This window comes from Natator depressus, chromosome 4 (genome assembly GCF_965152275.1).
Source record: "Natator depressus isolate rNatDep1 chromosome 4, rNatDep2.hap1, whole genome shotgun sequence".
Classification (NCBI taxonomy): Eukaryota; Metazoa; Chordata; order Testudines; family Cheloniidae; genus Natator; species Natator depressus.
This window is the reverse complement of record NC_134237.1, coordinates 89,278,839-89,293,140: the sequence shown is the minus strand read 5'-3', so window position 1 is coordinate 89,293,140 and position 14,302 is coordinate 89,278,839. Positions and strand designations below refer to the sequence as shown.

Here is a 14,302-nt window from a genome sequence, read left to right as displayed (position 1 = left end):
TATGCATACTAGTAGTTATACTCACTGCTCAACAAACTGACATGCATAATCCTTAACACTCTGTCCCCTGTATATTTAGTTTTCCATTATCTTTTCATTGACATATATTTTTTATCATCAAGGTATTATTTTGCCTTCTTTCATTAGGTCCAATTTACATCATTACTGAATACTGCTTTTATGGGGATTTGGTAAACTACCTGCATAAAAACAGGGATAATTTCCTGAGCCGACATCCAGAAAAGCCAAAGAAGGACTTGGACATTTTTGGGATGAACCCAGCTGATGAAAGCACAAGAAGGTGGGAAAGGACAAAAAGGATTATAGTTTGTCCATTAAGGGCATGATATTACAATGCAAATCTTCATTTAGGCAAACAGCCCCATTGACTTGGCTATATGGGTTTTCTTGGCAGGACTGGGCCCTATGAAAATTGTCTGAATGAATGTTGTACTTTGATCAACTGTAATATTTAAAATAAATGCCACAGGCAATAATATTAGCTGAGTTCCTGCAACTCCCATTGAGTTCAGTGGGATGTGTGAGTGCTCAGCATTTGTGGAAATCAGGTAACTTATATTTAGACTCCTCTATCCATATTTAGACACGTAATTTCGGCACTCCGCTTTGAAAATATTGGGCATGTTTTTTATTTATTACCATGAGAAGTAATTTTTTATACTTCTATACATCAGAGTGACATGAACAACGCCACAATGAACTATGACCCAGAAGCAGAACCATGAAGATGCCATGTGAAATATGAACCAAATCACTGGGCAATATTGCCTTTGTTTATTATTTCAGTTATGTCATTTTATCCTTTGAAAACAATGGAGAATACATGGACATGAAACAAGCTGATACGACTCAGTATGTGCCAATGTTGGAACGGAAGGAGGGTTCTAAGTATTCGGATATCCAGAGATCAATGTATGATCGACCTGCTTCATATAAGAAAAAATCTGTGTCAGGTAACTGCATTCATTGTTGTTAAAAACCATTCCTTCAGAAATGCATGTTACCTCTGCCCTCCAGTGGAAGGAATTAGAACTACTCCAATATCTGTGGCAAGCTTCCTATGGCTTACCAGGGAGAAAGATTCTCCTTTAGCTCAAGTGATAAGCGCCTATGCTTGTGGAGCAAGAATAATGGAGTTTTATCTTTGCTGCTTCTGCTGTGAAGTCCTCAGCAGCCCTGGTGTGTAGCATGGTGACACTTAGGGCAGGTCTACCTACAGCCAGGATTGACGCTCTGAGATCCATCCACCGGCGGTTGATTTAGCGGTTCTAGTGAAGCCCGCCAAATTGACAGCAGATCGCTCTCCAATCTACTCCTGTACTCTACCCCGACAAGAAGAGTAAGGTAAGTCGACGGGAGAGTTTCTCCCGTCGACCCTGCGGTAACGCAACCTAAGGTACATTGACTCCAGCTACGTTATTCATAGAATCATAGAATATTAGGGTTGGAAGGGACCTCAGGAGGTCATCTAGTCCAACCCTCTATTCAAGGCAGGACCAACACCAACGAAATCATCCCAGCCAGGGCTTTATCAAGCCGGGCCTTACTGACGTAGCTGGAGTTGCATAGCATAGGTCGACTTACCGCAGTAGTGTAGACATAGCCTCAGAGTCTTAAGTGGCAAAGGTATTGTTACTTTTGTATGTTTTGCAAGATTCTGATCAATGTGACAGTAATAATTAATAATAATAATAATAATGAATAATTTTTCTTTGTCTGTTTCCACTTTCATTAACTGACACTTCTGAAAAGGAAAAAAATTCCAGATGCTTTTCTGGATTATGTAACAGGGTGATGAAGGGCAACACATCCCTTTCCTTTCCCCTTTTCTCAGAAACTCAAAGCATTGCTTCCAAAAGAGGCTTGCTCACTTCTGGCTCTAGGCCTGAGGTCCTGAATCATTTGCAGACCCAGAGTTAGTTGGCAGACCAGTGCACTGCTGCTTTGCTCAGGGCCAGGAGGGGTAAATGAATAGCCTAGTCTGCTCTTTGCTGTCATTTTTTTTTGTTAAAAAAAGAATGATTGCCATAGAATTCCTGATCCTCCAGTGACAGTACAGGACATGTCCCAGTGCATACTTGCTGAGAAACATAACAGCGCTCAGCAAAACTGAAATGGTCAAAAATGTACAAAAGTTTTAATGGCATTACCGTCTCTAAATCAATGTCTTGTTTCTAACCACATGTCAAATAGTAAGAACAACTCACGTAATGAAGGTGGGGTGGCCCTTTCTAACTTAGCCGTTTTCTACAATCCCCTGTAAAAAAAAAAGTCTATATACAGAAGACAAACAAAAACTATATTTAGTATTAGATGTTTTTTCTTTTTTTAAGGAATGCAGTCTGTATTAGTGACTGATGCAAACATGCAACGGGATTATTTATTCCGAAAAGATGGTTTTGGGCCATGATACTCTGCTAAAGTCATCACCTCAGAAGCATAGAAGGTAGAAAGAACTGGGCATTGGTTTCATGGCCTGAATACACTTTTATAACACAAGCATATTTTCCCTCCGCCTTTTTCAACAGAACCAGAAGTCAAAAACCTGCTTTCTGACGACAATTCTGACAGCCTCAGTTTGCTGGATTTACTAAGCTTCATGTACCAAGTTGCACGGGGGATGGAGTTCTTGGCTTCTAAAAATGTAAGTGCCATGAGGAACCAAATAGAAATGGCCTAGTCTTTTTTGGATTTAAAAACCACAACATGGAAGAGTGCCCTTTTAGGGTTCTAGGCACCCTCTCCATTCACTAGAAACACAAGACAAAAGTGATTACAAAACCAAAACAGCAGCATTTTTCTTCCCCTACCCCATGTCAGCCACCAGTCAGAATAGCCACTGTAAAGCAGAGCTTTCTCACCCCACACTTTCCCAGCTGACAAGGCCCACCCCCTCCCACAACTGCCCTTTGTGAATGCTGGCTCAATAGGTCGTCCAATTTAAACTGTGCAAAGTCAACAAATTTTGTTTGTTTTTTTCCTTCAGGGAGGGGACAGTGCATTCCAAAAGAAATGGGCCTTCATGGGAATTGGTATCTCTGTAAATGACTTATTATCTCTCCATGCAGTGTGTGCACCGTGACTTGGCAGCTCGTAATGTCCTTCTGGCTCAAGGAAAAATTGTGAAGATCTGTGACTTTGGTCTGGCTAGGGACATCATGCATGATTCCAACTATGTCTCCAAAGGCAGCGTATGTACTTGTTTAATCTTTTTATTTCAGTATTTAATTGAGATAAGTGTCAGTATAATACTCTTGTTAAGGTTCTTCTGGTCAGTGTTTGGTTACACTAATGGACAGTTGGATGAAAACAAGAGAAACAATTTTTTTTTTCAGTTAATTCACATGACTTCACAAAGTCTGTTTGAAAGATGAAGAGTCCTTGGCCAGAACTAGTATTTTGCAGGGTGAGATTTTAACTGGCAAGTTTTGTGACTGGATGAATTACTAAGGGAATGTCATTGTGATGTAGCATAACATAGCAGTCAGTGACATATTTGCATAAGCAAATCACCAGTGTACCTCCCATATCATGTCCACAAATCAACTGAGTCGCTTGCTAATAATTTAGCAATTCAGATATTCTGGACTAGTTAGTCTGAGGAGTAAGCAGAAGCTTTGCTCATAGTCCTGTAACCTCTTCATATTTCCTTGAATAAAAAATATTACTAACTACTTTAGCAAATGTGCATTTATTAAGGCAAACCTTCTTCCTACTGTCAAATGATACATCTGCTGTACTGAGCAGGATTTCTGTAATGATTAATATGTTTATTTTGTTGCAGACTTTTCTCCCAGTGAAATGGATGGCACCTGAAAGCATTTTTGACAATCTGTACACAACATTAAGTGATGTCTGGTCTTATGGCATTCTGCTGTGGGAGATATTTTCTCTTGGTATGTACTATGAGCACTTCTTTACATGCAGTAATTAAGTTGGTTGAGTTCATGCTACATTAAAATAAGAACTGTAAATACTATTGTGACAACAAACTACAGGGGTGAATTGTCGTTATTATTTCTATTGGATATTACTGGGATCAGAGTCCCATTGTGTAAGGTGCTATGCAGACATGAAGTAAAAAGACAGTCCCTGTCCCAAAGAACTGACCATATTGGTTTATGACAAGGTGGGCAGGTTGAAGGCTGGTGCTGTTGATTGCTGCTGACTTTGAGTTGGCTGCTAGTGAGCTGAAAGCCATCCTCGTCTCATTTACTTCCGTTTACTGGACCAAAGGAGAGGGGCACACTGCATGCTGGGCTCTGGGAAACTTTCCTAGGCTGAAGGAGGCTTAAAGCAAACATGCTCTGGGCAGCAGGGCTACTGGAGCTGGCTGTTTGCACTGGCAGTTCCAAACAGCAGCAGTCTCCAAAGCACAGCTGCACCAGGCATTCCAGTGACTCACTTCAGGTCTGGTAGGAAGAGACCGGATTACATGAGTCTGCCTGAAATTACAATGATGAGAGCAGACTACAACTGTGTAATCCCTATTAAACAGCCCCAGGCTCACCACATGACAATATCCCTTAAAATGAGCAGAGACTGTTAAGCTCTAGAATGGCTTGTCACATAAATACTTCTTAAAACAGCAACAGATGCACGTCTATCAACTGTGTTTATACGGTCCCCAGCACCTTAGTACCTGAGTTTCTCACAATCTTTTAAGATTTCCCAGCACTGCTGTGAGGTAGGGCTGTATTATAACCCCCATTTTTCAGATGGGCAGCTGAGGCCCTGATCCTCAAATGTATTTAGATGCCTAAATTCTTTTTAAATCAGTGGGAGTTAGGCCCCTAAATACTTTGATCTGGGCCAGAGAGACTAATGCTGTGTCTACACTGCCCTGCAATGTACCAAAGTGCTGCACTGTAACCCCCCTACATGAATGCTGCAGGTGCAAACTAAAAGGTTCCTAGGCTGCGTTAATGTAATCCTGCAGCAGAGGGCCTGTGACACACAGTGGGGCAGTTCTGAGGGTAGTGGTGTTCAAACACAATCAGATCATTGCAATATAATATCTCTCTCTCAGGTAGTCCTAACTCATCCATGTCTATAGTGTCCAAGCACCATCACTATATGTGCTTACATTAATCATTAATACGAACTAGGAACTTTTTAGTTTGCACCTGCAGCATCCACACATGGGAGTTACAGCACAGCACTTTGGGGTGCACAGCTATTCACACCCCCAAAGTCTGAACTGCAGGACATTGTAGAGAAGCCCTAAGAGACTTGTTGAAAGTCACCCAGAAAGTCTGTGGCAGAACAGGGAAGTGAACCTGGGCCACCCAACCCCAGGCTAGTACCTGGACCACTGCACTGTCTTTCCTTTCTCTCTCCTAGCATAATAAACGTCACAAATATTGCAGATTGATTTTTCTGTAAGTAGGGCCTGTTACAATTGTTCCTAAAAGACATTTCACATAAAACTGTTGACCATATTAAGCTCTCTTTCTGCAGGACATTAATGTGAGCTCTGGCATGTGTATTTATTTATTTATTTATTTGTATTACTGAAGCACCTTGGAACCTCAGTCATGGGCCCCTTTGTGTTAGGAGCTGTACAAACACAGGGCATTAAAGTCATGCTCTGGTTCTATAGAAGAACAGTTTCCAAAGATGTACATCAGAACCTCAACAACTCACGCTAGTCCTGGGGAGAGCCATTATGAATAACTGAATTTTGTAAAGGGCCAGATTCTGCCAGAGTAACGCATGTTGAGTGGTTTCTATTGAGTGCTGAGCTGTTGACTCGCCCATCAATTCCAATGGGATGCCACGTGGAGTAATGTGCTGTTCAATGTCAGTAAAAGTGGCAGAACATTGCCCAAAGTGAAAAAATGCAATAAAAATAATCAAGGATAATGCATCATGAAATGTACTTTGTTCATTAATTTTGTCAACTGTAGTTTGGCTTTAATTAATTCTGATAACACTTCATAATATAGTGTTACCCCTTTTGGGCCTGAGCTCTTAGCCAATATTCAGGGCCAACACCCACTTGATATTGACAACTTCTAGCATAACAACACTAATCCAATTTTTTTCACAGGCAGAGCTTTCATCCAGGCAGATACATTTAGAATAAAAAACATATAAAACATCTGCTGACAAGTAAAAGCCAATAAAAAGAACAGATATTGTACTAGTAAATATACTGTAGCATATGCTGTATAAATAACAAAACCTTCCCAGTACGTTAATACACGTTTTTACAGCACCTGGCAAAATTGGACTCTAATCTCAATTGGGGCCTTGGGGCATTACAAGCAACCAATTATAATAGGAATAATGAAATCTCACTACAGTGTCCTGCTATTACATCTCTGTTGAGAGATGGAGAGACAACAGAGATTATGAATTATTTTTTATTTAATTTTCAGATTTAGAGCATCAATCCCTAACTCCTGACATATCAGAAGATTTAAAAAGAACAGCATCCAGTTCAGAAATCCAGTACATTGATTAAAGAGCCTTAGAAAAGCCACCTCAACTCCCACCTCCCCAAATCTAGCTCACACTCAGCACTTTCCAAAATTTCAGATAGCAACTAATGCAGAAAATATTAATCAGACACATGAATTGAGCATCATCATAAACCCCCACTCCAATCTCCATGTCCAGCTCATCAGATACCCAGCGGAAGAAATTTGTGGTTTAATGAAGGTCTGCTGGCTGTTTGGTTTTTCATATATTTAGTCGTGGCTTATTATAACATTGGAAGTATTCAAATAATGTAAAAGAGCCACTTTTGTTGCATTTTTACCATTAAGGTGGCACACCATACCCTGGCATGATGGTTGATTCTTCTTTCTACAACAAGATAAAAAGTGGCTACCGAATGGCAAAACCTGACCATGCTACCAGTGAAGTGTAAGTATGCTCTTTTTTGTTTCTCCGATACCAAAACCTACCTCCAGTTGATTTTGTTTTTGTTTCTCTGGCCGTTGATTTTCAACTTCCAGCTGATGAAACTGGTTTCCGTCTTATTTGCAGGTATGAGATTATGGTGAAATGTTGGAACAGCGAGCCGGAGAAAAGACCTTCTTTTTACCATTTGAGTGAAATTGTGGAGAATCTGTTGCCTGGCGAGTACAAGAAGGTTTGTTCTCTGGAATTTCCATTGCATTTTGTATCTGTTCCCAGAGGAGTTGTAATTTAGCTGCTCAGGTCATCTGTGCAGTAAGCATGTCATTAAACCATGTGAATGAAATGCTTCAGATACGCTGTTGCAGTGTATAAGAGACTATAAGGCTATAAAACTAAGGTTGCTGGTGGTAACCAATTTACACTATTACATAAGGGTCAGCACTCTCCATTTCCTGTAGGCCCATTATCATCTTAATCCTTCTGTTAACCACAGAGCTGGCCCTACACATTTGCATAGGATTTTTTCAGAAAATGTAAAAATCCTAAGAAAGGCACCAATTCCCCTGTGTGTATAATCTCCCCCAGCCTCCATCAACCCCTTCACCCCAGCTTGAACCCTGATGCCTAGGCACTAATGACTCTAGTTCACACACACACACACACACACACACACACTCCTATCACTCACTCCTGCTTCCCATGCACCGAGCATTTATTAGTGGGTTCCCCCACATGTACATACTTCTGCTTTCCCCCAGCCCTCACTCACTCTTGCCCCTCCATTCTAGGGTGACCAGATAGCCAGTGTGAAAAATCAGGATGGGACAGTGGTGGGTGTAATAGGAGCCTATATAAGACAAAGCCCTGAATATTGGGACTGTCCCTATAATATCAGGACATCTAGTCACCCTACTCCATTCGCTTCTGCTGTTCACCCTCACTCCTGTGCCTCCATAAACCTGCTCCTCACTTCTTCACCCCACAACTACCCATTCATTTTTCACTAATGGGCCTCTTACCCCACAATATTCATCCCTTATTGCTGGGCCTCTACCACCCCATACATCATCCATGCTTCTCTGTATACTTCCCAGCCCCTCATTCCTGAGCCCCTGCAAACTCACAGATGTCTGAATCCCTCTTCTTCCTCTTCACAGACCTATTAATTATTTCTGCCCCTCCTCAACACACACACACTCCTCACTTGCCCACCATCTTTGACTCCATTTGCATACAGCCACACTTCCTGGGCCTCACCCAATGGAGTGAGAGAGGAGAGGAATTCATCATCTCGCCAGCAGGAATATCTTCTCATTTCTTCTTTGGAGAAGGTGCCAGATCTGGTCAGTAGACTCAAGGGAAGGGTAGCTGCCAGGAGCCAGAGGAATTTACTCCTGCTCCCTACTTAGGGAAGGGGAGAGAACCAATGGAGATCTTCATTGTCACTCCTCATTAGCTTAGAGGAAGGAGAGCAGGTGGAAGAGCTCTGCACACAGAAAATAGAAGGGAGAGAGATCATGCAGTGCCAGTACTCCCCACTGATCCCCAGCACTAATACTGAGTAACAGTCACATGGTAACCAGTCTCATGGCATACATGCATCTCTGAATAATTAAACTAACAACTCCCTGTTTGGATCCAAAGTTGCCTCTGAAAGATGCTGTCACTTGCCTGCAGAGATGTTAGTGCACCAAGGTGTGCACGTAGAGGTGTACAAACACTATTTTAAAATGAAACCCACCCAGCCATCTTTTAAATATTAGTAGCCTATGTGTATTATCAGGCCAGAGGCACTGGTCCAAAGAAGCCTTGTAAAACACCTTAGATAAGCCTGCACAGCTCAGCTCAGGGCAATAGAGCTGCCCCTGCTCACACCAAAGCAGAGTGCCTCCTGTTCTGGTTTAGTTACGCAGCACAGCTAGTCGCAGCAGGTTGCTGAGGAGCGGACGCCTTCTTGTACAGCCTCAAAGACCATTTTAAAATGAATCTTTTCAGAGCTATGAAAGGATTCATCTGGACTTCCTGAAAAGCGACCACCCAGCGGTCACACGCATGAGAGTGGACTGTGACAACACCTACATTGGTGTCACTTACAAGAATGAAGACAAGCTAAAGGACAGGGAGAGTGGATTTGATGAGCAGAGGTTGAGTGCTGACAGTGGCTACATCATCCCCCTGCCCGACATTGATCCCGTCTCCGAGGATGAACTCGGCAAAAGGAACAGGCACAGGTAGTTGCTGCTTACAGTACGTTATGGGCCAGATTCTGTCATCCTCACTCACCCTTCTACTAGACTGGTCCAGATTCTGATATTCTTACTCTTCTTGAGTAGCTCCTTACTAGAAAGATAGCCCACTGACTTCAGTGGGGCTACTTGTAGAGTTAGGTACTATTCATTATGAGTCAGGGTATAGAGCAGGGGTGGGCAAACTTTTTTTGGCCTGAGGGCCACATCAAGGTTCCAAAACTGTATGGAGGGCTGGGTAGGGAAGACTGTGCCTCCCCAAACCCTAATCCTATGTGCCCCCCCACTTCCCACCCCCTGACTGCCCCCCTCAGAACCCCCAAACCATCCAACACCCCCTACTCCTTGTCCCGTGACCACCCCCTCCTGGGAACCCTTGCCCCTAACTGCCCCGCCCCGGGATCCCACCCCCTATCCAACCCCCCAGCTCCCTGACTGCCCCGACCCCTATCCACACCCCCGCCCCCTGACAGGCCCCCCAGGACTCCACCCCCATCCAACCCCCCCGCTCCCTGACTGCCCCGACCCCTATCCACACCCAGGGCCCGCTCTACAGTTTTTGCCACCCCAAGCAGTGAAAAAAACTGCCACCGTGGATGGCAAAGGGGAGAAGCTGCCGCCGATTTGCCGCCCCGGCTGGTGGGACAGAGGGGCTGCCGCCGCGGAAACACTGCCGCCCCTTTCTAGCTGCCGCCCCAAGCACCTGCTTGGAACGCTGGTGCCTGGAGCCGGCCTTGTCCACACCCCTGCCCCCTGACAGGTCCCCTGGAACCCCACCCCCATCCAACCCCCCCTCTAAACCCCCTTTCAGAATGTGGCCCTGCGAACATGGGCGGAGGACTCAGGAGGAGCAGGGGCAGCCGCACAGCTGGAGAGAAGCGGCAGTTTCCCCTTCAAAGCGCCGCTTCTCTCCGAAGGCGGCTGCGCAGCCGCCCTCCTGAGCCCTCCGCCTGCGTTCGCCGCGCTCCCACCACCCGCACCGCCCACCTGCTCCCCTGAGGCTGCAGGTGAACCTCCCTTCCTGCTCTCCCCTGCCCCCGCAGTGCAGCCCCCTCCTGCGCTGGTGGGGCGGCACGCTGAGGCTGCAGGGGAGGGGCCAGGGACAAGGCTCCCAGGCCAGGAGCTCAAGGTCCGGGCAGGGTGGTCCTGCGGGCCGGATGTGGCCCGCGGGCCGTAGTTTGCCCACCTCTGGTATAGAGTGCAGCTCTCTGTGACTAGCCCCAGTGATTTCAATGGGGCAGCCCATGAAGCCAGGTACTTGTTATAGCCTGGGACCTGCCTACGCAAGAGACCTCCTCTCTTGTACTGTACTGCCATAGAGAAGGGATCTGGCAGGATGTTACCCAGGAGGCCCCTCGCCTTTGGGATTAACTTTCCAGCTTGGTCCAACATAACAAAATTGACTGGCCTTTGGGGCACATAGTAAGCCCCATTTGTTCATCCGGGAATGAGTGAGTTGGAACAGGGTTTGAGGTATGTGAGGGATTGACTGATTTTATTTCAGAACGGCTGTTTCTTGTAATGGGGTTAGACTATTTCAGAGGGGTTTTCTGTGATTTTTAATTGGTGACAGAGCTTTTGGATGGGATTCTTATCAGTGGATTCTTATCAATATAAATAGATACATAAATAAAATACCTAATGTGAATGAAGGTAGCTGAATGTAGCACAATGTGGCTAGCAGTATTTTCAGCTACATTCATTTTATACTCTGTTAATTATAAAGTTAAGATCCTAGGAGCCAAGTTTTTGTACCTTTAGACTATTATCAAGAGAAACTGGAATGAGGTCATTTTTGACCATGGGGCAAGAGTTCCAGGCCTGATCTAAGCACCTATGGTCTCTGTTGTACCATCTTTTCCTTAAGCATCTCATTCCCTCTCTTTCCCAAGTTTTTCTAATTATCCATTTGCCACAGCAGTGTCTGATATTGGTTGGTGGGGACTTCTTTCAAGTCTAATGTTTCACTCATGAATACTGTATGGATGAGTTGGCAGGAGGCATTTTCAGGAAAGTGTGGTCAACTTGCTCCCTTGAATTCCAAAATGATTCATTATCCTCTGGTGACTTCCTCATACCAGATATCAATCACCCTAAGAAAAAGGTAGTTAGAGATCACCTAAGATAACCCAAGGTGCCAGAAGGTTGGTGCATAGATCCACTTCCAGGTCAATGAGTCAACTGTTAGAAATTCAAATATCATGTTTATTTCACTATTATTATTTCACTATTATAGCTCCTAGTTTCTTTGCCTCTTACAGTTCCCAGACATCTGAAGAAAGTGCCATTGAGACTGGTTCTAGCAGCTCTACCTTTATCAAGCGAGAGGATGAGACCATTGAGGACATTGACATGATGGATGACATTGGAATAGATTCCTCAGACCTGGTTGAAGACAGCTTCCTGTAATTCACATGGAATTAATGGATATCTTTGAGCTTTGTCACAAGAGAAAGCTCGCCATGTGCTCTAAGGACTTTTTACTCTGTAGAGAAAACCACTTTATTGCAATACAAAGGATGTAAGGAAAGTAGAAATTTGTTCCCAGCGCACAGAGATCATCCTGAATATGAAAGAGTGGGACATGCTGAAGTCAGCTTTTCATTGTTGCTTTTTGTAGTACTTCAGTAGCATCTCAGTGGTATTTGCAGTTTGAATAGGTAGAAGGACAAAGGCCATAAACAGACCAGTTTTGTGTTTCAAGGGCATTCCTGACTCCGATGGATAGAATTTCCACTGCAGCAAAACATCACCATTGTAATTATGTAAATAACTGTCTGCTCAAGGATCTTTTGAGGTGTGCATTGAATATATTCTGTGGACTTAGAAGAGATCACTCAAGATTTCTGTGTACTTTGCCCCTCAATCTCAGCTGCTGCTGAGCTATCATGTGAATGAAGTACATGCAAAAACCACTTTTGAAACTTAAAGGTACTGGAACTACATAACATTTTTCTTTTTACAGTTAATGCAAATAAAAGGGAATAATAATAATAATTAATTAATTTAAAAGCCTTCTATAACAGGTGTTAGAAGCCTAGTGAATCTTTAACTATAGAAGATAGCTGTTTTCATAATACTACTGTCAGTAACACTAACTGTATAGTTTATAACTCATTGTCCTTCCGCAAAAGCACAGTTTTTAAAACTTTAAGTAGGTAAAGAGATTTAGGATTCAAAATGTTTATATGAAACAATTATTGTATTTGACTGTATACGATATAATAATGGCTCTGGTGAGCTAAAACTAGTTTCACTGTAGAAAAGAACTTTGTCTTCTAAGACATGAAGAGTTAGATTTCCAGCATCAGATGAGTGGCTTTCCTAATCAGATGTTCTAAAAGCAATTAATCACCCTTTGATTTACTGGGGTTTTTTAAATTTAAAGCTATTTTTAAACCTTTCATTAATTTACACCATGTTTCCCAAGTTACTGTAAAAGGAAAGTATGACTAATCAATAGCGACATCATTGTTAGTATTTAAATAATATTTTGCACATCTATTCAAAAGAGAGCTTATTTTGGGGTCATATGTGAAAAACTGATTTGATATTTGAACTGTTCTGGAAGCAAACAAGGAAGTCTTGTTTTTTAGCCTGAGACTCCAGATTAAATGTGCAGTCGTCATTTTGCAACACATGTTCTTATCTTAGTTTTCAGGTTTCAATAGAAGCAGAGGAAGCTGGCTCTGTTATTTTTACCAACCCTAACTATAAGACAGGTAATTGCTTTCAAGTGTGTTGGTTATTTTGGTCTGACTCCTTCACTTAGAAAGGAGGGAATACAAAATTTAATCCACTCTTGGTTCTGCAACGTTTGTTGGTTGACATCATACGTATGTAGAATGTGCTATGATTGCTGCTGTCCCTATACGATGTGTTATTGATATATGATGCTTTGGAAGTCTTACAGATGAAAATAAGATACATGCCAGTGATGAGCCAAATCCTGTTTGGTGCTCAGCTTTTAAACTCAGTAGGAGTTGAGTGCACTGAGCACCTAACAGGAAGTTCTCAGTACCTGAAATGTCACAGTCAACACAAATGAGATCCAGACTCAAGCTTGTGAGGGAATTTTTTTTCCTATTACATGTGGAAATTGGACCATCAGTGGGTGACTAAACAGAACAAAGTGACTGGATTCTGAATAACAAACTAAAACTAAACTTGAAGGACCAGTTAGGCCCTCAGAAACGCTGTACACTTCCTCTTGACTTCACTTATTACGGAGAGTTGTGGGTGAGCAGAGGAGAGCAAAATTTGGTCCCAAATGTAGTACTGCCATTATTACAGACAAATCAGCATGGGTTTGAATTTCAGAATGTCACATGGCTAAGGCCACATGCAGTTATGGATGCAAATGAGGCATTTGCAAACAAAAGCCGGACAAATTCAAATTGGAAGTAAGGCACAGATTTTTACCAAGGAGGGTAATTAACCACTGGAAAAAACTACCAAGGGAAGTGATGGATTCTTAAGCACTTGATGGCTTCAGATCAAGACTGGATGCCTTTGTGGACAATAGGCTTGAGGTAAACTCAAACTATGCTTTAGTCAAACACAAGTGAGTAGGCTCAACACAGGGGTAACTGGATGAAATTTAAGAGCCTGGGACATCCCAGAAGTCAAACTAGATGACCTAATTTTCCCATCTGGCCTTAAACTCTATGAATCTATGAAACACAAATGGCCTGTTAGATAGCTGAAGGGTCATTTGCACTTCTTATTTTGTGACAAGGCTGAGCCCTGGCACCTCTGGGCTTGCTATGTCAGTTATGAAAGTTAAAAAAAAAAAAAAGCTTGAGCCCTGGTACCTAATTGCCGGAGCCCCAGCACCTCTTTCATTACAAATTAAGGACTGGCCAATTGAGACCACAAATTTGTGTGTACAGTCACATAACTTCATGTTCAAATTAGGCAAGCATTTCTGCATATGACCCACATTTCATCGTGTTTGAAATCAGGCCTTGTAGGTTCAGTGATACCAAAAGATAGGTCATGTAACATTCTTATATTGTCTCCCTTCCTCTTGTTGGTTTCATTCTGAATCTCACAACACATCTTGGGACTGGACATATGCTTTAGATTGGCACCAAAATATTTACTGGCTATCCAGTCCCATTGCAATCGTAAGCCCCTCAGTCTTGCAAGGAGTTGCATGCAGA

General features: G+C 43.0%; 1 protein-coding gene across 4 annotated transcripts in view; it reads left to right on the top strand.

The window, feature by feature from the left end:
• PDGFRA (platelet derived growth factor receptor alpha) overlaps nucleotides 1–13,978 on the top strand; it is a 47,198-nt gene extending 33,220 nt beyond the window's left edge. For 3 of the 4 annotated variants that reach the window (XM_074951394.1, XM_074951393.1, XM_074951395.1), the window contains exons 15-23: nucleotides 148–301; nucleotides 808–974; nucleotides 2,550–2,665; nucleotides 3,090–3,212; nucleotides 3,806–3,917; nucleotides 6,795–6,894; nucleotides 7,018–7,123; nucleotides 8,887–9,122; nucleotides 11,399–13,978. In XM_074951394.1, coding sequence (XP_074807495.1) covers nucleotides 148–301; nucleotides 808–974; nucleotides 2,550–2,665; nucleotides 3,090–3,212; nucleotides 3,806–3,917; nucleotides 6,795–6,894; nucleotides 7,018–7,123; nucleotides 8,887–9,122; nucleotides 11,399–11,546 — 1,262 coding nt within the window. In that variant the 3' untranslated portion in view covers nucleotides 11,547–13,978. Of the gene's footprint in view, nucleotides 1–147; nucleotides 302–807; nucleotides 975–2,549; nucleotides 2,666–3,089; nucleotides 3,213–3,805; nucleotides 3,918–6,794; nucleotides 6,899–7,017; nucleotides 7,124–8,886; nucleotides 9,123–11,398 lie in introns of those variants that run through there. The other variant, XM_074951396.1, reaches the window with a different exon arrangement.
• Nucleotides 13,979–14,302: the final 324 nt, after the last annotated feature.